Below are 26101 nucleotides of genomic sequence, written 5' to 3'. Positions count from 1 at the left end.
TCAGACTAGAATGATGGTCCCTTCTGTCTTTAAAATCTATGAAGTTATAACAAAAAATACAGATAAGAATAACACAAAGTTACGAGTCACTAACAACTATGCTATAGGCTGGTAACGCTGAAGTTTTCCAAATTATGTATGTCTGGAAATCACTGTAACATACCAGTCTCCATAGAGTAATAAGGACTGAGTTTGGGAAAATCCATTTGCTGACTGATCCACTTGTGATAGGATGGGCAAGTGGTGAGATCAACCAGACGTAAAACTTCACATTTTCCCTAATAAAACAGATGAGGAGAATAAAGTTAATACTGTAGCACTGCCTCTGACTTCCTAATGCCTTGATTTCCCCACTTGTAAAATGCAGATGATATCTACCTTCTACAACACTTCAATCTATGGGCGAAAAATACTAAGAGTTAGGTATTATTATATTAGCCATGGACTACCATTCAGTAATAATACTTAACACTTGTGGAACTTTAGGTCTTCAAAGGGCTGTGCAAATTGTTTATAAAATCCTTGCAATACCTCCTCGGTAGGTAGAGAAATAAGCATTATTTTCATTTTACAAATAGAGAAACTGAGACACAGGAAAGCTATGTGGCCTTGGAAAAGTTACCTATTAATTCACTGACAGTGCCAGGATAAGAACTTAGTTCCCAGCCCACACTGAGGCCTTGTCTACACTACAGGGGGAGATCAATCTAAGTTATGCAACTTCAGCTACATGAATAACGTAGCTGAAGTTGACATACTTAGATCTATTTACCGTGGGGTCCACACTACGCAATGTCGACCGGAGACGCTCTCCCATCGACTCTCCTTGTGCTTCTCGTTCAGGTGGAGTACAGGAGTCAATAGGAGAGTGATCTGTGGTCGATTTAGCAGGTCTTCACTTGACCCACTAAATCAACCGCCGAAGCATCAATCACCACGCATCGAACCCCTGGTAAGCGTAGACAAGGCCTCAGTCCATCAGATAACAATGCCTCTCAGAAGTATTCAATAATCCCATCTCTAGAGAGGTGTCTTTTTCCTACACAAATTATTGTACTGTCCATACTGTAAATTATCTCGGATATAGCAAACAAATAATCTCTAAGCAAATTAGGAACCATTCCTGCAACCTCTTAATCAAACGAGCAGTTCCACTGAGGACAGCAGAACTACTTGTGTAAGCAGAGAACACTCACTGTCAGAAGGTTCTTACTACTGGGAATCTTTCCATCTACTTCAATGGGCTTTAAATAAGACCTTTATAATATAGCTGTTCAGCAGTAATCCATTGAATTAGGGCTATCAGGGCTTTGGGACCTGGAATATCCTTCCAAATTATTTTTGTATAATTGTTTGTTGCGAAGTGACAATATATTTACACTGAAAATAAAACAATCATTCAAACCACACCATATCAAAATGGTTATTGCATATAAATGCGAAAAATACACCAATTATTGTCTTTTATTCTGGATTTGAGCACAGTGATTGAGCAAAACATCCGCCACTATATCATTTTGTTCTGCACGATTTTATTGGCATCATTAAGTTGGTGTTATCAAGCTGCTGTGCCATTGTTATTAAATATTTCAGAGAGTCCAAAAGTATGCTAGGTACCACTCAGGAACAAGTGAAAAACAATCCTTGCCCCCAGCAATCTTATAATGTATATTCAGACATGACTCAATAAATGAGGATCAAAAAGTGACAAAAAGGAAGAAGAGGTAACTAGGAAAAAATAAGGGTTATAATAAATGGATGACATTGCAATTCAGTATCTCCATGGATTTTAAACTCACTTTCCATAGGCAACTTGGCAGAAATTATTTGAATTTCATTAAAATTCCGTTAATATATATATATATATATAGTTTCATATGTAGTACTATCTGTGTACAAAGCCAGTGTAACCCATCAGGAAATATGGATGATCATTGCAGTATTACACCTGAAAATTTGCAGGGTACTTTCTGCATGACTGTAAGTAATTTCAGTACCTGTTCCCTTAAGAAACTATGGTGTCCTCCCTTTAAATTAAATTTGTTTCTGTCTGCCTACCTATCTCAGGCATTTCTTTTTCAGCCAATTTTCTGGTACCAAGGTAATGACATCTATATTTACTCCTGGGGGAATTCTACACCACTGTGCATGAGCAGAATTCACATCCCCTGCAGATTTTTCTTCTCTCCAAAAAACAAACAAACAAACAAAAAAAATTCTGCTGGAGAGGTGCTTCAATTACACCTTTTGCCCACCAGGAGCTGCTGTGGCACAAGAATAGAAGGCAGACAGCTCAGCTAGTCACAGATATATATGGTATATGGGGTAGGGACAGATAGAGCCAGGTACATGGGACTGCTGGGGTGGGGGTGGGAGGTCACATAGACTAGGGTTCAGAAGGGCTAGTGGGGGGGACAGACTGGAGCGGGGCCTGAACGGGAGTGGGGTTGCTGGGCCATATGGGGATTGGGGATGGCTGAGTGGGGGTGTAAGGATATGGGGACTCGGGAGGGGTGGGCTGAGTGGGAGTGCAGGGCCACATGGGGGCAGGAGGTGGCTAAGTGAAGGTGCAGGGACACATGGGCAGCTGTGTCTGACTGACTGGGAGAGGCTGGAGTCAGCCAGGGTCTGCATGCGGGAAACGCCACAACTCTCTAACAATCCCCCCCAGAATGCCTCCCCCCCAAAACAAACAAACCCTGTTCCATACTTCTCCCCCACACACCCAACAACCCTCCACGTTCACTCCTAGGCTCCTTACCAGCAATTAATTCCCTCTCCCTCAGCTCCTCCATTACCCTGACTCCCACAAGCCTTTGCACTGCTTCTGAGGCGTGTGGGAAATATGGTTCTGGGTTTGAATTATTGTAATTAATATAATTATTGTAATTAATAATATAATTAATTGAATTATAGTAATGAATTATTACTCAAAGTTCTGCATTAATATGCCTAGTAAGGAATCTATTTGTCAAAAAACATTTCCCGAATCTTTTTTGTTGTTTGTATTGTTACAGACGTACTTGCTGACAGGTATTTTGAAATAAATTACCAAAATAATTGAAACTGGCATGATTATATTGTGTTATTTTGAAAAATAAAATATGCAGAATTTTAAAATATTGTTCACAGAATTTTTAATTTTTGGTGCAGAACTCCCCCAAGAGTATATTCTAGTGCAAACAAGTGCTGCCATTGAGGCAAGAGAAATGTTCCTTCACTTTGGAATGGATTCAAGAACAGGGACAGGTACAGCATTCATGGCAATATAGTTTTCTTTCCCTCCTAGCATGTTTTATTAACTACCATTAATAAATATTTGTTTAGCACTGAAAATGAACTAGGTGCTTTACAAAACTTACAGGAGATTTAGGGTATATTTATACTGCAGTTAGACACCCACAGCTGGCCCGTGCCAGCTGACATGGGCTTGACTTAAGGGGCTGTTTAATTGCAGTGTAGATGTTTGGGATGCAGCCTGAGCTCAAGGACCCTCGCACCTTACAGGGTCTTAGAGCCTGGGCATCTAGCCTGAGCCCAAACATCTACACTGCAATTAAACAGATCCTTCGCCTAAGCCCTGTAAAGCCAACTCAGCTGGCACGGGCTAGTGGTGGGATTTTAATTGCAGTGTAGACATACCCTACTTCCTTCTGTGAAGAGTTTGTGGTTGACAGGTCAGATTCTGAGAGCCTTATTCACGTTGAGTACTAACTTACTCTGCACAAAATCAGTATGATTACTAGTGGAGTAAGGTACCACACAGTGTGAGCAAAGGTATCAGAATCCGGCCCTATATAAAGGCATGACACCATTAGCAGAAAAAAAAAAATCACCAAGGGGATGTATATGGAGAAGTGCTTCATTCCCCACTTTCACCTGTAATGGCTGCTGGTCACTGTTTTAGTCTGCTGGCCCAAGATGAACAGTATTGGGATGGATGGATCATACCTGAGTAATGAATATTATGCTGGCTGACTCCGGGATGTCCCGGACTATCACTTGTCCATAGTGAAATTTCTCTGCTTTGCAGTAACTAGCAATTTTCTCTACTGAGTAATCAGGCCACGTTGCAAAGAGATCTAGACCTCTGAAAAGGAAATAATGCAGACATCTTTTCATATGACCACTTAATTCCAACTAGAGGACTCAAGGAAAAACTTATTTCACTGAGGAAAATGTGATCTTTTTAGTGTTCCAACTAATGGGAAGGAGGTGCTTTTTCTGGCTTAGGTCCTGATTCTGTAAGTTACACAATGCAGGCAGACCCCTGCGCATCCTAGAGCCCCAGTAACCATGGAGCCCCAGTAACGTACCTTAGATTGTTCTAAGAGTGTTTATAGCATGGATATAAAAAGCAGAATAATATTTTTGAAAGGAATAAAAGCACAAACATCCTTATGTTCATGAACTTCAGCAGACTTTAGTGCTCTATGCATTCATTACAATGCAAACATGGTTTTCCCCTTCCCATTTCTTTCAAGGTATAATGAAAACTGTACACATCACAATATTCCTTCAGTACAACTGTATATAAGACTCTGTACTACATGAGATCAAGCTGTAGAACTGTAACAGTCACAAAGAAACAGCATCCATTAACCCACGTCCCTCTGGAATGACTGCTACTTCATTTCCAGTAACATAATCAGTGAAGGCAGTAAAATCTTGCATAGAATAGAGGTTACTAACTGTTTGGGCACTTTTTAGTAGAATTAGAATAGCTCATACTGTACTTGAATAGCCAAACAATTCAGCAAGTAAAAATGAAGTGGCAGAGGCAGGAGGGAGTGATCTCAGTGGAAGAAATTACTTGAAGAAGCTGAAACGATACTGAAATTCTTTCTGAAGCTCCTCATCTAATTTATTAGCAAAAAAGTCCTCTTTATCCACTACCAATAGTTCTGTTTCCTCCATACAGACAACTGTTGCAATTCTCCTCCTGTCCTTTAAAAGAGCAACTTCCTATATACAGAGAAAAAGGAAAAACTGAGTTACGGCTGGGAGTTCATCCTCCAACTTTATATGCCAAATATTGACCTTATTGGGAGACATTATATAGTCATCTAACCTAGTACGCTGTCACCAACAATAGCCAATACCAGATTCTTCAGGGGAAACCCTGTAAAAGGTGGTCATGGGATAACCTGCTTCCAGGGAAAGTTTCCTCCTAGCCCCCAATAGTTAGCTTAGCATAAGTGCTGAAGCATGAGGGTTTATCTTCCTTCCTTCCAAAACTCATGATTATTTATTTTACTGTTTAGTAAGCATACAGCTCCCCTTCCATCCTAAGACTAACAGAAGTTTTACTATAAACACCACTCACCCCAAATCCAGCACCTTTCCGAAGCAAAGTTGGATCTGGGTCAGTAAAGGCACTGCTCCCATCCTCATCTTCAGTAATGGCAACAGTACCAAAGTAGATGAAGTAGAAACTGTTGCCACAGTGCCCCTTCTTTATGATGACTCTCCTGCGTCCAAACCTAGAACACAGGAACACCGATTCTATTCCCACCTAGCAGAAAAACAGGCCCGAACTGGGACTTCTGCTGGTCAGACTCCCTCCCCACCATTGCTAATCTTTTAGGGAGTTTGGATCCACTTGGCAGCTAGGGTCTCTCTCCGTAATGAGCTGGAATGAACTGGAACCCCCAGAACTGTAGGGAACTTCAGATGAGAACTCCAGAGCGCTCTATTTTCTAACTCAGAGTGATTTTATCTGGCAGATACCTGCTGACGTCTGTTTTATTTATATAAGATACAAGCAGTCAGGAACATGTGTGCTTGAACTGGTCAAAGAACATTCTTGGTATTTGCCTCTGCAACTTGAGTTCAATTCCTGTTCCCTGTCAATCACTTCTCAGGGCCAGCCTTGCGGAAGAGTTGTGCCCACCTTCTAGGAAGGAGTACCTCAGCTTACTCTACAGTAATAACCGTCAGTGAAGGAGCTGCAAAAATAGTCCAATCGAGACCTCCACCGGGGAGAAGGCTAGTGGCTGAGATGTCAAGCCCTGTAGAGGAGCTGATATTCAAGTGGGAAAAGTGAAGGGATTTCTAGAATTATGAGTGAAGTGGAGCCCAACCCCTTCCACTGCCACAGCCCTCATAGAAACATATAATTAAATATTTTATAATGCAGTCAAGCAATGAAATAAAACCACCATAATGTATTGAACTATGTGGCACACTGTGAGGGAACTCATCACTTCACAATAAAACCGTGATTACTCTATGGAAGAATTCACTATATAGAGGAAACTTCTCTATTCTTCCAGAAAGGAGAAAAGAGTGGTGGCCAAAAGAGGGAGAAATAGAAAATGAAACTAGAGGTGAAGAATATTAGACTGATATTTTCTAAAGGCACTGCAGTGAGATGCAGGAGTCACTGGGGCAAATTTGATGGTCTGTGTTATGCTGGAGGACAGAGTAGATGATCATAACGGTCCCTTCTGGCCTTAAATTCCATGAAATCTGTAACACCATCAAAACACTATAAACACTCAACATCATCATCCAGGAATAAAACATGTGGAGCCCCACTTCACAGATCAGCACTTTTGCGATGAAGGCAGACCCTGCTCCAAAGCCCTATCTAGCTAGGGGGATGGTCAGGAAGAAGACAATGGCTTTCTCTACTCCCATAGAGCCCTGGCTGGCCTGAGAACTGGCCCCTTATTCCTGCTGTCAACTGTCCTCCAACTGGAGGGGTGGGGGGATGCCACCCAAGAAGGAACAGTGTGAGCTGCAGGAGAGGGCACATGCTGCACTGCAGGAATCCAGGAAGCCCAAAGGGAGCTTAAGCTCAGGATTAGGCCCAAGGAGCAGCCTGAGTGCATGATCCCTATGAGCCTGCACCCACACATAAGAATCAGCCACTGCCCAATGGGAAGAGGGTGCCTTAATCTAGGACTGAGGATGAAGGGGTCATTGAGAATCTTTGTGACTGATGCAGAGTTCCTTTTAGGTCTCTTGGACCTATGATATATTCCCATGGACTAACGGCTTTTCACAATGACTTTGGGGCTTTCTACATGCTACTAAAGGGATAGATCTGTGCATTGGAGTGATTCCTCGGTGAATTCCTGCCTCCTCAAAGTCTGGAAAAACCTAACAGAGACTGGAGCCTCCACCACAAATACACACCAAGGGCCAAATTCAGAGGTAGGTGTGCACAGGAGGAGAGGCAGGCAAGCAGGGCTCAAGAGTCACACCCACTCAAAGGTGGCGTCCCACATGGAGTTCACATGTGGCTCCAGAGCCATGGGGAATGATTTCCAACATGAGGGTCATGGGACACAGTTAACACATTTTAGTGTGTGCATTCCTTGACCTTGACACCCCATGCTTTGTGGAGATCACAGTCTCCTACTCCTGGTAGGAATAAATTCAGGTTGGAGGGGGAGTTCTGCGTGGGAACACCATTAATGCTGCTTTTGTTATTGCAGCATTAATGTACCCCCTTTAATACCATACGTGTCAACAGAGTCTGAATGCAACCCTCTAAGAGAAAGGCAAGAAGTGGGAGACAGATAACATTTAAACCTGAAAAGCTTCTAACATGACATTTTTGATTGAAATCTCAAAGCTCCCTAGGGGATTTGGATGCCCAATTCCTACTAATATTTATGAGAATTGAATGTCCAAATTCTTTGATAAGTGTTGAAAAGTCTCACTCTAGAGTGTAAGAGACAGATCAGTATGTCACCGACTACACAGAGGAAATTAGATAAAGACAGCAAAAACATGAAGTCATCCTTCAGGCTAATGTACATTCAATAGACACACCATAGACTGAAAATAAATGGAGAGTTATCCATGTAATTGTTCTAATTTTGGGCTAAAAAGTGTCATTTGGAAGCTTGAAATATGTACAATTCTAAAAACAGCTTTAAAGAAACATTACACCTCTTCACAAGAACATTTACCGTTCAAAGCGAATCACTTTAGCCAGAAGCAACTGCAGATTCAGGCTATATTTTCGGTAGCTTTCCACAAACTGCAACCAGCTTCGTAACAGCTTTATTTCCTTCTCAGTTCTCCATTCTGGTTTCTTCTTGGTTATCTGGATTGCCTTGAGAGGAAAGTGATCCTGGCAAAACATCACACACTCATTAAACTAAGGAGTCTCAAATGAAAAAACAAACAAACAAAACAAAAAAAACTCCATAACAAAAAGAACCTGCACTCCAGAAGACTAAACAGCATCATCTTCCAGAGATGTAATAGAACTAATCCTAAATTGTCTGTTTTCCATTTCACTTGAAACTCAGCCATCAGTGTCCAGAAACCAATTTATGTGGTCCAATGCAAAGCCCAAGCACAGACAAGGAAAACAACTGTTAACAGTGGTTGAGCTATCCCTGCCCGCACAATATTTTCTAAAGAATATTTCTGATTAAATTGCTTGTGTTTATGTCACACTCTTAAATTCTATGTATCTGTAAATGTTGTGAAATGGTTTCTTTGGAAATATTCAGAAGGAATGTCAAATGATAAACAGGGTTTAGTAGATGGACAATTGAAGCGTCCTTGCATAACAGGAGTGAGTTCCCCATTGTGTTTGCTGGAACTCACAAATTCCTGCTCCTCTCGCATGGGGACCCTTAAAATATTTCAGTGTCTTGCACTGTAGATGAAAGGAGAGCTGGCTGTAAAACAAGACAAAGTGCATTCAGACCTTTCTGATCTTGAACTCATTGTGGTCGAAGGACAGTTTGGTATATTTCTTGTCCTGAATAAAAGAGGGGTGAGGAAGAGGGAGAGGCATTGATTGCATTAGAATTGTCACAGAGATAGTGAAATACACAAACATTTCAGTGACAAGGCAAGCTTCTGTAAAACTATTGTACAAACATATTTTAACTTTAAGTTCACCTCTTCAATAAAAAAAACAACCACACACTAGAAAGGATTTAAAATAAAAGCCCATCAGATTTACTGAGAAAAACAATAGATTTACATTAATATATACATAGCGGGCAATGCAGAAACCAGGAGGAGGCCACTAGTTCCTAGAACTGAGCCTTTTCTGAACTGGCAATTTGTCAGGCTTTGATGTAAATGCTCACAGCAGCCTGGGTAATGGGCACATTTGAACCGAACACAGAGATAAATCATTATAAAAAGGAAGAGGATGATTTTATTCTATGTTGTAAAATCCCTTACTTCTTCCATACCAAAGGCCAGGGATTCCTGGGCAGTCATATCAATGAACTGAAATCCCCTGAACCCCATTAGTCCCTTCCGGAATATCTTGCACACCTTGTTCATGACTACGATATCCAAAGCAAGCCTGTAGAAAGTCTTAAAAGAACAAGCACAGAAAATCATTAAAGTCCAAATTAAAGTATAAGCATTGGTATTTATAATGGGAGGCACCATGGTGTAGGTGATAGACTGGGCGTTCGAAAACCTGGGCTCTGGGCTCTGTCACTGCCCTGTTTTGTAACCTTAGGCAAGTCACTTCACTTCTCTGTGGCTCTGTTTCCCCTCCTCACTCTTTGTCTGTCTTACCCATTTAGATTGCAAACTTTTTGCTCTCTCATTATGTGTGTCCCCAGCCCCTAGTCCCATGGGGCCCTGATCTCAGTTAGAGCCGCCAGAGCTACTGAAATACAAATAATAACCATTACCATTTAATTTAACTAAGGCCTCGTCTGCACGGCTGGTGGCGTGTATGGTACATATAGCTACACACAGCAGTATACAGCCTTTCACTGTGGCAGGGAAAGGCTCCAGAAGCAGGGAGGCAGCAGGACACTACCCGGCTAAAAATAACAGCAAAGTTTGGGGAGGCAGAGCTTGAGCAGGTAGAGCCATGTAGGTTATATACCCTAAGGTTCTTATTTGTTGTTACTCTACTTGGCTAAGCAGTGCCTCACCTTTACATTGTCATTCATACCCGTGCTAGGGGGACATGCAGCGTAAGGACTCTATACGCCGCCCTAAGCTTATACAGCCTAAAGAGCAGAGCTACAAATCCAGTTCAATTATACTTTATTGGCAAGAAAAGCTGTACAACTGCTGCCATAGTGTAAACGACACAGACTGCATAGGTACCTTTGGAAAAATGGCTAAAGATTAGATCTGAAGATCTGCTATGCATATGTTTTTACTCTCCATTGCCTTCATATCTGGTACCTCAAAGTTAAGTGATCACAATGCAACTAAGAATTTCCTCCTCCTCCAAGCCGTGTCATTCTTCATTAGAAAAGGGCTTGGGGAAAGGGAGAAATTTAATTAGCTTAGACTAATGTGCTGTTTAACTATTACAGAATGGAAGCTGGTGCTCTGTTAGCTGTCAATAAGGCTGGAGAATGGATGACAAGGGAAAGCAGACATTAATTTTTGACAGGTTTCAGAGTAACAGCCGTGTTAGTCTGTATTCGCAAAAAGAAAAGGAGTACTTGTGGCACCTTAGAGACTAACCAATTTATTTGAGCATGAGCTTTCGTGAGCTACAGCTCACTTCATCGGATGCATACCGTGGAAACTGCAGTTTCCACGGTATGCATCCGATGAAGTGAGCTGTAGCTCACGAAAGCTCATGCTCAAATTCCACGGTATGCATCCGATGAAGTGAGCTGTAGCTCACGAAAGCTCATGCTCAAATAAATTGGTTAGTCTCTAAGGTGCCACAAGTACTCCTTTTCTTTTTATTAATTTTTGATGTGGTTACAGACTTTTGGGGAGAGCAAAAGTGCATTCTATTAACATTACCACTATTATACCAAACAGAAGGGGGAAAATAAGCGTTTAACAGCTTAAGCAGCTATTTAGATGGTGACAGAGAGAGTTCTGCCTTTTTAGACCAGCAGGCAATCACCTCACCCCATTGGGAACAAAATGCCTCCTTAATGGTAACAAAAGAGTCATTCCAAGAAACTAGAGAAACCCCATTAGCCTGACACATGCTGAATGGTTCACAACCATCTTGTAAGCAGAACACTGAAAACACTGTATGGAGGACATTTGAAATATAACAAACATGGCTAAGTAATCTGAATTGTAAACAGTTTAATGAATGCCAACCCATTAAAAAAAAATAGACCTTGACTACTGGCTTCCCAAAACACAAATAAGAACATTAGAACGACCATACTGGGTCAGACCAAAGGTCCATCTAGCCCAGTATCCTGTCTTCCGACAGTGGCCAGTGCCAGGTGCTTCAGAAGGAATGAACAGAACAGGTAATTATCAAGTGGTTCATCCCCTGTCGCTCATTCCCAGCTTCTGGCAAACAGAGGCTAGAGACACTATCCTGGCTAATAGCCATTGATGGACCTATCCTCCATGAACTTACCTAGTTCTTTTTTGAACCCTGTTATAGTCTTGGCCTTCACAACAAATAAATCTATCATCTGTGTCTCTACACTGCACTAAATGTAATTGGATTGGAAAGCTATACCATAAACCCAAACATCTAGTTAGTTTTTAATATAAAAGGTTAAACTAAAAGCAGCAATGGTTCCTAGATGCAAAGATAGTGAGGGCTCAGGATGGGGAAGGTATTGGATCAGCGGCTTCTCTTTAAATAGAACCAAAACTCTCAACTTGGGAGGGATATCATCCCCCCTGCTTCAGGGCTTAAACTTTCTTTTTGCTATTGGGGTGTTAGGAAGAAACCTTCCCTGGGGGCAGGTTATCCCATAACTGCCTTGTCATAAATATAAAGGGAAGGGTAACCACCTTTCTGTATACAGTACTATAAAATCCCTCCTGGCCAGAGGCACAAAATCCTTTTACCTGTAAAGGGGTAAGAAGCTCAGGTAACCTGGCTGGCACCTGACCAAAAGGACCGATAAGGGAACAAGATACTTTCAAATCTGGCGGGGAGGGAGAGGAAGGCTTTTGTTTTTCTGTTCTGGGTCTGTCTGTTGTGTGTGCTTGCCGGAGAGAGATCAAGAAAGCAAGCAATCCAATTCCATTAGAATTAGTAAATAGTAGCAAGGAAATGCGTTAGTTTACTTTTGTTTTGGCTTGTGATTTTCTCTGTGCTGAGAGGAAGGTATATTCCTGGTTGTCTTTTGTAACTTTAAAGTTTTTGCCCAGAGGGAAATCCTCTGTGTTTTAAATCTGATTGCCCTGTGAGATTAGCTTCCCTTCTAATTTTACAGAGGTGCTTCTTTTACCTTTTTTCTAATAAAGTTCTGTTTCTTTTAAGAGCCAGACTGATTTCTCTATGGTCCTAAGACCCAGGGGTTTGGGTCTGTGATCACTTTGTAACCAATTGGTTAGGATATTATTCTCAAATCTCTCCAGGAAAGGGGGTGTAAGGGCTTGGGGGGATATTTTGGGGGAACAGGAACTCCAAATGGTCCTTTCCCTGATTCTTTGTTAAATCACTTGGTGGTGGCAGCGTACCCTCCAAGGGCAAAGAGTTTGTGCCTTGGGGAAGTTTTACCCTAAGCTGGTAGAAATAAGCTTAGGGGGTCTTTCATGCGGGTCCCCACATCTGTACCCTAGAGTTCAGAGTAGGGAGGGAACCCGGACATGCCTTTTAAACGATTCTTGCACTTTCCTCTGAAGCATCTGGTATAGACCACTGTTGGTGGTAGTATGCCAAATTAGCTGGACCACTGATCTGATCCAGTGTGTTCCTAACTCGGCCAGCCCCTATGCTTGCCGAGAGTTCCCACTACAGGGGGAACCCCTCAGCTGTTCCCTTAAGGCAGCTTTCAGTCCCCTTTGCATTGCTGCAGATGAAGATGTAGCCCTAAATGTTAAACGTCTGCTAATCTTTCTTGACAGTTAACATTACTGTTTGTGTTCATCCCTGTCAGGGCCCCTTGGAAAACACATCTCCATTGATTTATTTTAAGTGAATATACTGCCTGAGAAAGGAGCTGGAGGCTAAGTCAGCTATTTTACTCAAAGTAGCAGGAGTAACAGTTTATATTGACAGAAAAAAAGCCGACAGACATTGAGGTTTCTGCAGGGTAAAAGATCATACCTTCATTCGTCTTTGCTGCTTACTTGTATCCAGCTTACTACCTACAAATAAATAATAAAGCAGCTTGTTTTAAACAGTGCCTTTAACACTCACTAATCAGATCTCAACATGTGCTGCTGTAAGAAGGTAATTATTTCTGATGGGATATTTGTTGCAGTTTATTCTGGGCTCCGAAAACTTTGTCTAGACTGGGCAAATGAAGTTTCCTTAGCAAAGAGCCTATAAAAGACAGTCAGCTTCCATCACTACATGATAGAGAAATGAACAGATTGCCTGTTGGAGTGAGGGATTTGAAGAGCACGTTCTGTCTGATAATTCCTGAAGAGACTTCAGCCTCTTTCATGGTTTTCTTCAGTGAAACTCAAAAAATAAAAAAATTAAAAAATAACAAAAAAAATTCTACTTATATAGGGGGAGGAGTGCACCATAGTTTATCAGTAGATGGGGAAGTAGGCAGGCAGCTATCACCCAAAGTGTAGTGAAGAGCTGGCATGGTATTAAAGATAAGGGGACAGGGCAGTTTCTCAATCCAGACCACTGGGAGGAACACCAGTTTAATTTATTCTCAGCATGTGGTGGAAGAAAGAAGCAGAGAGTGAAGAGAGCTGCCCGAATCGGACGCAGATCCACACTGCTGCCCTCCCTACCTCCCCCCAACTACAAAAGGTGCTTTGTTGCTGTGATTGCATAGAACCAAGTAGCTCTATGCAAATTAGCTGCCTGCCATTCCCCCTGCACCTGTGCTGGTCCTTGCTGGGGAGTGGGAATCCCTGAGATGGGGGAAAGAACCACAAGTTGAGCAAAAGAACCACCAACCATAAAGGAAGGAGGAAAAAATGAGAGAAAGAAAACACCAGGAAAGAAAATGAACAGAAAAATTGACACACAGAGGCAACTCTACCAGGATCTGGCAAGAGGGGTACCCACCAACTCCTCCCAGTGGACAGGAGCAGACTGGGAACTGGGGTAGGTGGAACTGTGACCGGTGGGCTTGGCACTGGTAAGGGGACAAGCTGAAGGAACAGAGGCCTCCAGGGCTTGGGTGGAGATTGTGTGCATTTGGGATAGGGAAAGCTGAGGCTGTAGGAGGGGAGCGATAGGCTAGTAGGAGATATTAGGCCTAGGAAACAAGGCATGGCTTCCTGGTAAACCTAAGGGGAGAAGCCTCTCTTCTGGGTCAGAGGCTTTGAGCAGGGATTTTCTCTCCCCTGCTACAAGATGGGGGTGCCTATCAGCCTACGGCCAGGAGTTTACTTGTCCCTGGTACTGACCGAAACAGGAACAGAGCTTCAGGTCTGTGGGAAGTGAAGAGTGTCTTATCTTGTACATGGTTGTGGCTCCCCAGAGTAGCCTTTGCCTACTACAGCCAGAGATTCCGCAGCCACGTCAGGCCTTTGTGACAGGTTCAGAATCCAGCTACAGAACTGAGGAACCCTATGGAAACACCCCAATGCAGCCCACATCAATACCCTACTGCGGGAAACTCAGCCCCCAGCACCTTCCTCCATATGGAGGCTCCTCCACCACCAGATGGAACACCCCAAGCCCAGCTCCTTCCTCTGCAGGGACCCCAGCCCTCAAACACCTTTCTCCTCATGAACACCGCCCTACACCTATACCCCTCTGCAGGAGCTTTCATGCTCCTCCCTGTGGTGTCTCCTACCATCTGCCATAGGTTGCACTTTCCTGACCCCTGCTCAAGCAGCCCAAACATTCCTTCCTTTGGGACTCAGCTTTGCTGTCCCCCCCACGTCCACCAAACCCCACACACACACACACACAATCCAGGAAAATACAGTATGAGGCTGTACAGTTTTCCCTGCTGAGCCCTCTCAATCCTACCCTGAAAGCCAGCTGCAGCCAGGGTTTGTCCTTGGTAGCACAGCTCCAATGAAGCCACACTGCCAGGAACATAGTGAACCACCAGGAGCAGACTGAAGAGGCAAAGGTCTTATGCACAGACGACTTTGGCAGCCTATCGATCCCAGAGACTTGGAGTTGGCCTCCATGGCCTGTTTGGTGACAAACTGTGTTCCCTGAAGGAACCATGAGGAAGGGGGGAAAATCTCAATGTAGGCGGCAAACTAGGCTAGTATGTCTTAAAGCTAACTTTAGACTTCAAGGCCAACAGGGCAGTGCACATATCAATATGTACACCTGTGTTGCTGTAAAATAATAAATGGATACTTACTTGGATTTAGGCACTTTCAACCTTTGCATATTGCAGAGGGGAAACATACACCATAAGCATGTGTGGGTTTCTGATTAGGAAACACACAATTCTATAGATTTTTTGTTTGGGAAAAAGTGTCCATGGAAGTTTTCCTTTTAAACAAGCAAAAAACTTTTGTCATGTTGAGAATGGCCAGTTAACTCCAGTTTTTTGGGTTTGTTTTTTTTTATATAAGGTTTAGCATTTTCAAAGTTTTGGTATTTATGGACAGTTTCAGGAGTCAATATTAACATATCTGTATCAAAAGCAATTATTTTAGATAAGCAGCATTAACACAAACAGCACCTCAACCTGTAGGAAAAATACAACCAAGACAATCATCACACAATACAGGCTGTTTCTTAAAAAAAAAAAAAAAAAAGTTTACATTTCAACAAGGAACACTATACATTAAGTTACAATATATATAGATTTGTCTCTCTTTAAACTTTGTACAAACTGAAACATTCTTCAGACACACCATCAAGCTTGTCTCTTGACAGCACAGAAAGAAAAAGCCTTGCTGGTTTCCAGCCTTGAACGAGAACCATGGACCCATGTCTTTTAGGTGATTTTTCTGCATTTTAACTAACAGTTTTTGCATGCACACAGCCCTTCTTATGAAGCAGACCAATCACTCTTCGTGAGCAACTGACATAAGGAGGAAAGATTGGTGAAGAATTAGTTCACTGAAAACCCTGTGCAAGCTCAGAATTAGTAGGCTTGTAAAACAAGTGTTTTGAGGAAGCCAAAGTTAACTTTAGAAATGTTTCTAACGCCTACTGTGAGCTGATATCCAATTATTTTACATGTAAACTCAAATTAAATGACTATGCAACATACTCAGAACAGCACTGTGCTCGATTCTTCTTTCACTCACACTAGTTTAACACTGATGTAACTACAATGAAATCAATGTAGTTTATACATGTGCATGAGAGGAGAATCGGGCCTTTTATCTGTAACCTTCAGTTGGAACCTAGCAAACCAAAACACCAATTTGAGTACAAGTGGGCCTATGTGTCCAGATCACTTCAGATTGTGTGAAACATAACACACGTAGCGTAAACATAACTTTGTAAGAGGAAAGACTACGCTCTCTCCAAAAACAACAGTGACATAACCAGAGTATACATTTAGACAGAAAAGAATTAGAATTTAAAGAATTTGAAGTTAATTTTGAAACTACAATTTGAGTATCAGCCACAGAAATATTTAAAATAAAATCAATTATTTTACAATGTTCTATAAATAAAAAACAGGAGAAATGAGACGGAAAAAACCAGAGATTAAAACTTTTACATTTATATGTAATTTCTTTCATTCCATAACTGACCCCTTGAAATTTATCTCTATCTGCACCCTCTTGACAAAAAACTTCTGGTTCTATTCTTTTCAGGGAACTGTGCAATTCAAGCTAGATTGGGAAAAGTCACTCCTTAGTCTGCTATTCAAAATGGCCTAAAGGAGCTTTTCCTTTAGCAGCCTGTATTCACTATGAGTAAAGTCTATATCCTTTGAATTTTCTCCTGCTTAGTGTATAATCAGATCATGTGTTATATTAGGAGAAATAGTAACTGGCAAAAGAATAGTCCTTCCTCAACATTGTCACTGGGGAAATACGCAACAATTGATGGGTATTTAATCATTGCAAAATTTTTGCCTTCGATTTTTACATGAATCAGGAATCTAGAATTCTTTTAAACCTGTCACTGGTAATTTTTAATATTAATTTGCTGTTCTGAATCAAGATTTCAATGTCAATATCACAGAATACTGAGGAGGGTGATTTATCTTGGAATGTACCAACTGAAATTGTAAGAGTAGCAGGAAAAGCTAAATGATATTCAACAGTAGCTGAGTGGGAGGAGGAATCAACTGCTAACATACTGCTGACAGAATTTTAAAGAAAAAGATAATCCTGTATGCTGTGCACTCCGGGGCTATAAATGAAGCAGGACCAAACATCCATTCTACATGAGATGCCACAACTTTAACGGAAATATAAAATGCACAGCATATCACTGAATTTACCTACACAGAAATGTATAAGGCAAACCATAAATGAAATGAGTTCAAATGCAATCTATGAGACCCCACACAACTGGAGATTCTATAACTGCCCACATGAAGTAAAGTTGGCTCTTACTTAAAAAGAGCAATCCCTGTAGGAATGTCCCAATTTAAACCATTTAAACCACAAAAATTAGATTTTAACAGCGTTAACAGTATTAGGAATACTTACTGGAGTAAAGATTTTTAGAGGTAAGACCTTAACTGATGCAGCATGTAAAGATATTTGGAGATCCTAAACACAATGGGATATTTCAAGGATCTTTAGCTTTAAGTGCACAAAAGTAAGCCATTCAAGATTATTTCAGATTTCTAATATTTAACGATGTTTGTGCACGCTTTAAACGCACATTAATAACATTGATCTGAACCGTTTTTGTCCTTTATATGCACAAATAATACTTGTAATAATTTTTCCTTTGCAAATCTGTAAGTAAAACCATAGTCAAACTGATCTTGCAAGTCATATAAACAAGAGTGAACTGTTATCGCTGAGTTCTCAATCCCTGGAAATACGGGTTAATAATACGTACGCTGGTAGAACTGAACCTATGGTGGTTCTGAATGCTGCTATAAACAACATCTGAAGCAAACTTACTGTTATTTAATTTGCTAGTTATGTTGTATCAGTTTTATTTCCTTTATTGCTTAAAACTGATTTTAAAATATTTGTAAGTATGAGTCATTCATTATGAATTCTGCCTGGCACATAAAATATAACTCAGTTCTTGCTGCTTGTTATGGACTTGACTTTGACGAGGATGCAGAAAAAAAAAAAATTCCTCTGGCACTAATTCAATTAGCTCCTGAAATGTAACTGACGAGAAACAACATAGACCCTTGTTCAGTCCTAACAGCTGTCTTAGGCAAAATTGAGACCCATTTATTTTCTGACCACCACAAAGACAGCACCTCTGTATGTTGTTTGTTTTTCTACCACTTATCTCAACATAGCAGATGGCTCAGATTTGGAATATTGTTTTTAATCATGGTATCACTAATACCTATGCCATGACCATCAGCCTATTAAATCATATGCCTACGTGAATGTAAAGTATAAGTGCACAAAGAGGGAAGTAAGCTAAAACACTACCACCAATCTTTCCACAGGAGATGCAACTGTTGCTTTTAGTCATTATGACCAGCTGGCTGCTGCCCTTTCAATATAAAGGCTGCAGGTTGAGAAAGTAAACCCATGATAAAGCCAGAATGTTAAATACATCAAAACATAATCCTCTTCTACTCTTCATTACATCTACTCCAGTTCCATAACCCAGTTTTATTTTCACCTGGCAATTTCACCTTTCCATCACTAACATTCCTATCAGATGCAGTCCACATTTTTCATGCATCCCTTGCCCTTGGCACTTTTAAAGTTCTGCATCTTGATTTCCAAAGACTTTATTTTTCTCTCAAAATGACTGCCATTGTTGATGCATTTAAGGGCAGATTCTGTTGTCTTTGGAGTACCAGGATAGGTGAGGGTTTCAAAGAGATTAGTGAGAGTAGCATTCTGATTCATACTATAAAACTCAGGGATTTCATTTTGGAAGACCTACTGAAATACTGAGCAAAATAGACCATCTGGATAGTATGGAAGGGAAGAAGGAGGAGGTGTTCCACATGGGAACTGAATGACCTGGAATTGGCAGTGAACCGTATCAGCTGTAAATCAAAGCAGCTGTCTGTCAGAACTAGTGTATGGTGCCTATACTGACTGTCACAATGCCATTTTGAAGAATGGCATTGTTTGGAGAATATCGGCTTTCTTTTCCAAGACATTTAGAGTCCTCTGAGTTGCAAATCCTTAATGCCTTCATGGATTTAAATAGTGGCAGAGTTCTGGCAGTCTCTGATTCTATCTGCCTCCACAGACAATGCTTGTTCTCTGGGTTCTTGTTTAACTTGGCCCACACAAATGGTACCCTCTGGATTTTCTTCAACTTTAAAAGCAAAACACAAAACAAAACATTAAGGTCAAAACTCCATCGATAACACTTAGCTCTTAAGAACTGTATATAATTAGAAGCAAAAAATTACTGTAGCTTGGGAAAACATGATGATTTAGGCTAGAACATGATGGGGCATTTGAGAGATCAGTATTTCAGTAGTTTAAAAACGTCATAACACTTGCTGTGTTAGAAGATTAAGCAAGCAGAATTAAATTTGTTGCGATAATAAACTTCTTAACAAAAATCTGAAATAGTTTTATGCACGAAAAAGAATAAATGGACTGGAATGTATAACGTTACTTTCTCTAAGGAGTCCTTTTTTTAACAATATGAGGAGTCCATTCTTCAGGTATGAATCTTAGGTGTCTCTTATAAATATACAGAGCCAAATTCAGCAGTGATGTAAGTACTATCAGACTGAAGACGTGGGAGCTGTATGCAAGTACACCAAGACTGAATTTGGTCCGTCCACTTAAATACACAAACTTGTCATCTTAAAACAAGTACTTTTTGGGAAGAGGTTGTCAATGAACAATTGTGGGTATGAAAGAGACAGATTACAATAGAAAAGTTGTTTTAAATAATAGCTTAGAACTTCATCCCCAGTACAAACAAGTGACCATGCTGGACAGAAATGATCATGCTGGACAGGTTACATATTTTCATCAGCCAAGCTACTCTAGTATTTAACTACCAGTCAGATAAGAGAGAGAAGCTGGATTGTAAAGAATGATTTTAACTGACTTGTCCTGAATGTGCATCTGGGACCAGTATCTCAGAATCCACAAAGTCCAGCACAAAAAAGTTGATTTGTTCCTGTAAATTATCTCAGTTTGGGCCTGCCCAATAACACTGGACTAATTGGGGAAAATTCTGAATCTAGCTCTAGATTGTTTCCTGGCTTCTTACTCTCCAGGATTCTCCAACAGGATTACTTGGCCCCTTAAGAAGACGAAGTATCTGGTGTTGTTTATAAACATCTCCTCCTGACAATTAATGAGTGACACTGTTATGTTATGAAAGGATTCCCGCACACTTTCCAGGCCAAGAAGTATGATGACTATGAAGCGATGGGGGTGTTCAGCACAAATAAAATGAGGTACTCTCAAGGGATGTGGAGAGGCCTCCAGGAAAATATAAAAGAGCTACATTTTGTTGTTAAATTGTCTTGTTTCTATAATTTTACTCCCCTGTGGTCTTTTTCTGTTTTGAATAAAATATTTCTTTAAAAATTCACACATCTTTCCACCAATATTTTGCTTTTATGTAGTTTAGAGTGACAGCACCATCTAGCTTGAAAGGCCACACAGAATGACTGATGGACTAGAGAACAGAAGAGACATTTTTGATGACCTTTCTAGAATCCTTATACCAACAATAAAAACAGATTTTTTTGAGGACAACAGTTAAGGTCAATTATAAGAATTTGGAATAGCTTCAAAAACAACATTCCAGTGCAAAAGACTGGAAAGTCCGGGACAATTTTAGATACATTTAAACATTAAGATTTTGGTTGGCTTAAATTAGAAATAGATGATACAATCAGTAAATGCCCCCTTGCATAATTTTGTTGTTAATTTCAGTATATTTAATGCTTTCCCTACATTCTGAATTTTCAAAGTAGTGCAGAATTTAGTACCGAGAAAACGTAAGTGCACTTAAAAAGTTGTCAGTGAGGAAGCTGGGGGGGGAGGGGGGGAGAAGGGGGGTTGACAGATGGTTAGGAGAGAGTTGTGGCTTTGGGCACTTGCAAAGATATGAGAGGCAATTTGGGATTGTAGGATAAGCACATTATTAGCTGGTTATTTCTGCTAAACTGCTCAGAAGTCACATTTCAGAATTCGCAGACACTGAGAAAAATGGGGCTATTTGCAGTTATCATTTCTGGCTGTCTGCAGAGTCAGGAAGACAAGATTGCTTCAGTCTACATGTGGTCCACATCTGAAGGGTTTATTTCACAACCATTAGGGCTCAAAACTTTAGAATTTTTTAAATGAAAGCTTAGATTCTGGAGCACAATTTGTTAGAAGAAGATGTGTTCTGTACCAAATTCTATGGCAGAGGTTCACAGAATATAAGGCCCTGATTATAAGGGCCTTCAGGGGCTCTCTACTCTATGAGAGGAGAACATTTTTGTTTGGCTTTACTGTGATTTTTTTTTAAATGCATTTTCTGAAAAATGTTTAAAACTCCAAGAAATGACTGGTATATAATTTAAAAAGTTGCAACTGATCAGCCCTGCACTCCCCCAGGAGAAACTGGAAGAAAAATGAGACCTCCCAGAAGACAGTTTGAGTCTGTCTTAGAAAATAGCTCGGGGGGGGGGGGGGAGTTTCAACATTTTCAAGTTGCTTATGTTTTGCAGAGTTTAAATGCATTAACAACAAAATCCCAGCTCTCCTAACAAACTTTTCTTGTTGAAACTGTTAGTTTACCGAAACATACAGGGCTTTTGTTAAACAAAAATATTTTATTTTCCACAAAAACCTGTTTTTAGTAAACTAAAATGTTTTATGTAGTAAAAACCAGTTTTTAGTACATGAAAAAAAGTTGATAAAGTTTGAGTAAAAAGTCATGAAAAATTCCACAAACTGAAATTTTTAAAAGTTCAACAGTTTTTGACACAAACAAGCATTCAAAAAAGGCCATTTTCAGCAAAAACATTTTCAAAAATTTCAATTAGCTGTTTTAGAAACTAAGTAGGATCTGTTCATTCAGTATTCGAAAGAGTATCCTGGTGATGACAGATTCCCCACGGCACCCCAGAACACACATGGCTAAGAAAATTAATTTTCAATTTGTGCATTTAAATACCGTAGGCAGATTAAAAAACTTACTAAGAGCTGGATGGTTGTCTACAATCCGTATCGGAATGGTCTGGACGTCTCCCAGAAGAAACTGATGGATCCCTCCCTCGAGGCTTCCTGTATCCTCTACACCTCCAACGGTTACCAGCTGGCCCATAGTGACCAGATTTTGATCTGATATAGGCAGATTTCCAATAGCGGAGGCAGCGTTGTTGCTCTGGGTTAGACTGGCACCTGTGTGAAGGTTGTGTCCTTGACTCAGTACTAGAGAGTGGTTGGTTATCACACTCCCTATGGAATCCAGGAGACTTGCAGGGTTGGGAGCAGAATGGTTATTTACTGCTATCAGGGCTGTTGCTCCATCCACAGAGGTGAATGTTGGCTGCAGCTGTAATCCCTGTGAAACAGAAGACAATAAGTCAATATCACAGTGTTCTACATCAATCAATACCATAGTGTGAAGAGTTTGTGACCCTCAGGGCTCTGAATTGGGGCCCTTGGGGCAACTGTGTCAAACAAAAATTTGCAACTGATTATGAATGAAGGCTGGGTTCCCCAATAGTGCTTTTTCCCAGCGGAAGAGTGGGTCTGAAGTAGGACAAGACTGGGGTTCGTAGAGAACGAAACCTACAGTTTCTGGGTCTGAGTTGGGAGCTGCTTTTTGGTTCTCAATACAGTTTTAGAAGTGAGAGAGAAGGGGAAATAAATGGCTGTGGGGTTGGCTCACTGACTGCATCTATCCTAACTCGTCTGTATCACAATCCCTGGATTTAACAGTGCTCACAGGATAGCAGTAGGATCACTTACATGCCAAGTAAAAGCCAAAATGCGTAAAAATGCAAGGAAGTTGCCATAGAAGGGGCTGACAGCTACTTCAGATCTGGCTTCCCTTAGCAAAAATTTGTGGGGCACGGATCAGTGTTCACGCTACAATCCCTGTCAGTACCCAGGCCAGGGAAGCTAATGATTCAACTAGTGGATCACATTTGGTGATGAATCCTGGTCACATGCCACCTGAGGCATCCTGCGCTTTCGCTAAGAAGAAGAGCAAAAATTTACGTAGGGAGCATATGGGATAGTTAGTGGAGAGGAAGTTTACAGTCCTCAGCCTCTCCATCAGGATTCCCAGAACAGCATAGGTTGAAATTCTGGCCATCTTGGTGAAGGTGTTAGAGAACTTGACTACCTGAAGCTGTGCAAATATCTTGGGCTGGAGTGAAGAGAGCGAGGACAACAGCTGAGCTGTCTCTGGAGGCAAGTTCTCCCCAGTTTGACTGGATTCCACTTTGGTGGCGATTGAGTCTCCTGGTAAACTCCCTGCAGCATCACAGAGACCAATGAACAGAGATTATGACAAAGATTCTGTTAGTTTACAGAGCTCTGAATACCTGAGCCTGATGAACAAAAGCTCAAAAACATTATATCACAACATTGAAACATATAAAAACATTTACATTTGCATAATAAATAGTCTGTATTTTGTGTAGAAAAACTTAGATACCAAAGGAAGGAGAACAGGTTTGATGTGAGAAAACGTAAATACAGGGGTGTATAAAGTTAAAGAGTTTAAATTTTAAAAAGATAGGGAAATTACTAAGGGGAATAAAGCAATTGCTCCCTATCCTTTCTGTTAAATTCCATGTTATAAATTCATGGGAATCTATAAGCAAAAGAATTTCCACTGAGGCATCAAGCAAGTTGTTTGAACATACATACACTCTAGATAAAAGCATAGGTAATAGGAAGAAAGACAAAATTAACTATGAAGTACATGGTTCTTCAATAAAACCTTATGCAAGAAATCCTATAGGTTTCTCTCCACTGTTCATGGAAGTGAGGTACTTCAATACAGCTAACTATTTTACAAAGCCCTTTTATCTAGAAGCCCTTCTGGTTTCCAGACTATTGTATCTTCCCATGGAAACCCCTATTTTATGGAAGTTTTGGTTGCTTCTGAAGCTTTATAAAATCAAGATTTGCCTAAATTGTTTCCCCAAAAATCCTCCATTGGCTCATCATATATTCAGTCCCGGTGAGACCCAAAATATTTGCAATGTAATTAATGACTCAAGTCTCAGACAGATATGCAGTTGTGTTGTCCCAGCGTCCTCCTGGTATCTTGCAATGTTACTTTTGAAATCAGCAGGTGATTTTTTTCAGCAAGGAATTACATTACATTTCCAGCAACGTGAGAAGTGGAGAAGTCCTTCAATATACACTGAGACCCAAACTCTAGCTGCTAATGAAATAATCCTGATTCTCTTTGAGTACAATTATCTTAATATAGTGCAGTTGGTACAGTAATCCTGTGGTTCTTGTTAATACTATACAATTAATCCTCGTGCATCGGGGGAAGGGCTATTGCCTAATATCCTATACAATACTATTGCAGCACATATAAGAATGTTCCAGCTTCCCAATCAGTGTATTAAATACATCACATGGATGTTCTGTAGATGTTTATTAATTCCATATGTATATGGAACATATATCACAACAGATGTGAAAGAGAACCAAGGGAACTGATAGACCTATACATCTAGATAATTACAGGTTTCAGAGTAACAGCCGTGTTAGTCTGTATTCGCAAAAAGAAAAGGAGTACTTGTGGCACCTTAGAGACTAACCAATTTATTTGAGCATAAGCTTTCGTGAGCTACAGCTCACTTCATCGGATGCATAAAGTGGAAAATACAGTGAGGATGTTTTTATACACATAGACCATGAAAAAATGGGTGTTTATCACTACAAAAGGTTTTCTTTCCCCCCACCCCACTCTCCTGCTGGTAATAGCTTATCTAAAGTGATCACTGTCCTTACAATGTGTATGATAATCACGGTGGGCCATTTCCAGCACATCATGGTGTCGAAGGGAGGGCTTTGGCTTTTTTGACCATGGGATGCTATTCCAGGAAGAAGGTCTACTGGGAAGAGATGGGGTCCACCTGACCAAGAAGGGGAATAGCATCTTCGTGCACTGACTTGCCAACCTAGTGAGGAGGGCTTTAAACTAGGTTCAGTGACAGCAGGTGACAAAAGCTCAGGTAAGAATTAAAAAAAGTGACCTTAACAGGTAGGTAGATATTGAGGGGAGGACATGGAAAATTACAAAAGGGTCAAAGGAGTAACAAGGAGGAAATCGGGGGGAATCTGATCAACATTTTAGATGTCTGTTCACAAATAAAAAGAGTATGGGGAATAAACAGGAAGAGCTGGACTAAATTATGATTTAATTGGCATCACAGAGACTTGGTGGGATAATGACTGGAATATTGGTATACAGGGGCACAGCTTGTTCAGAAAGGACAGGTAGGGGAGAAAAAGGGAGGAGAGGCTGCACTGTACATAAAAGGATAGATATACTTCTTCTAAGGTCCAGGAGGAGGTAGGAGACAGACCAGTTGAGAGTCTTTGGGTAAAGATAAAAGGGTTAAAAAATAGGGATGATGTCATGTGGGGGGGGGTCTACTATAGACTACCAAATCAGGAAGAGGAGGTGGATGAGGCATTTCTAAGACAAATAAGAGTGATAGCCAAAACACAGGAACAGGTAGTAATGGGAGACTAACTACCCAGATATCTGTTGGGAAAGTAATACAGCAAAACACAAAATTTCCAATGAATTCTTGGAATGTATCAGGGACCATTTTTTGTTCAAGAAAGTGGAGGAAGAAACTGGAGGACAGCCACTTTAGACTTGATTCTGACCAACAGGGAGGAATTGGTAGCAAATCTGAAGGTGAAAGGCAGTTTGGGTGACAGTGATCGTTAAATGATAGATTTCATGATTCTAAGGAAAGGAAAGAGTCAGAGCAGCAGAATCAGGATAATGGACTTCAAAAAAAAGCAGAATTTAACAAACTCAGAGAACTGGTAGTATGGTTGCATGGGAAGAAAATCTAAGAGAAAAAGGAGTTCCGGAAAGCTGGCAGTTCCTCAAGGAGAAAATAATTAAAGGCACTCCGGAACTTGCAGGCACCACATCGGTGGGGGACTCGGGAGCCGCAGCAGCAGTGACGGGGAAAGAGAACTAATAACTAACGCTAAGTTTTTGTTATATTTTTAGTAGAAGTCATGGACAGGTCACAGGAAATAAACAAAAATT

At 40.8% G+C, this 26101-nt stretch overlaps 1 protein-coding gene across 3 annotated transcripts in view; it reads right to left on the bottom strand.

Annotated features, from left to right (window-relative positions):
- Positions 1–26101, bottom strand: part of CARF (calcium responsive transcription factor) — a 70876-nt gene that overhangs the window by 5678 nt on the left and 39097 nt on the right. The window contains exons 13-22 of one of the 3 annotated variants that reach the window (XM_077829439.1): positions 23183–23313; positions 22027–22393; positions 12953–12993; positions 9166–9303; positions 8678–8731; positions 7926–8089; positions 5327–5483; positions 4814–4965; positions 3952–4090; positions 164–278 (exon numbers count right to left, since the gene is read on the bottom strand). In XM_077829439.1, the coding sequence (XP_077685565.1) occupies positions 164–278; positions 3952–4090; positions 4814–4965; positions 5327–5483; positions 7926–8089; positions 8678–8731; positions 9166–9303; positions 12953–12993; positions 22027–22393; positions 23183–23313 (1458 nt within the window). Of the gene's footprint in view, positions 1–163; positions 279–3951; positions 4091–4813; positions 4966–5326; positions 5484–7925; positions 8090–8677; positions 8732–9165; positions 9304–12952; positions 12994–14780; positions 19181–22026; positions 22394–23182; positions 23314–26101 lie in introns of those variants that run through there. The other 2 variants (XM_077829440.1, XM_077829441.1) reach the window with 2 other exon arrangements.

Source organism: Eretmochelys imbricata, chromosome 11 (genome assembly GCF_965152235.1).
Source record: "Eretmochelys imbricata isolate rEreImb1 chromosome 11, rEreImb1.hap1, whole genome shotgun sequence".
Taxonomy (NCBI): Eukaryota; Metazoa; Chordata; order Testudines; family Cheloniidae; genus Eretmochelys; species Eretmochelys imbricata.
The sequence above is the reverse complement of the archived record's forward strand: the minus strand, read 5'-3'. Positions and strand labels throughout refer to the sequence as shown.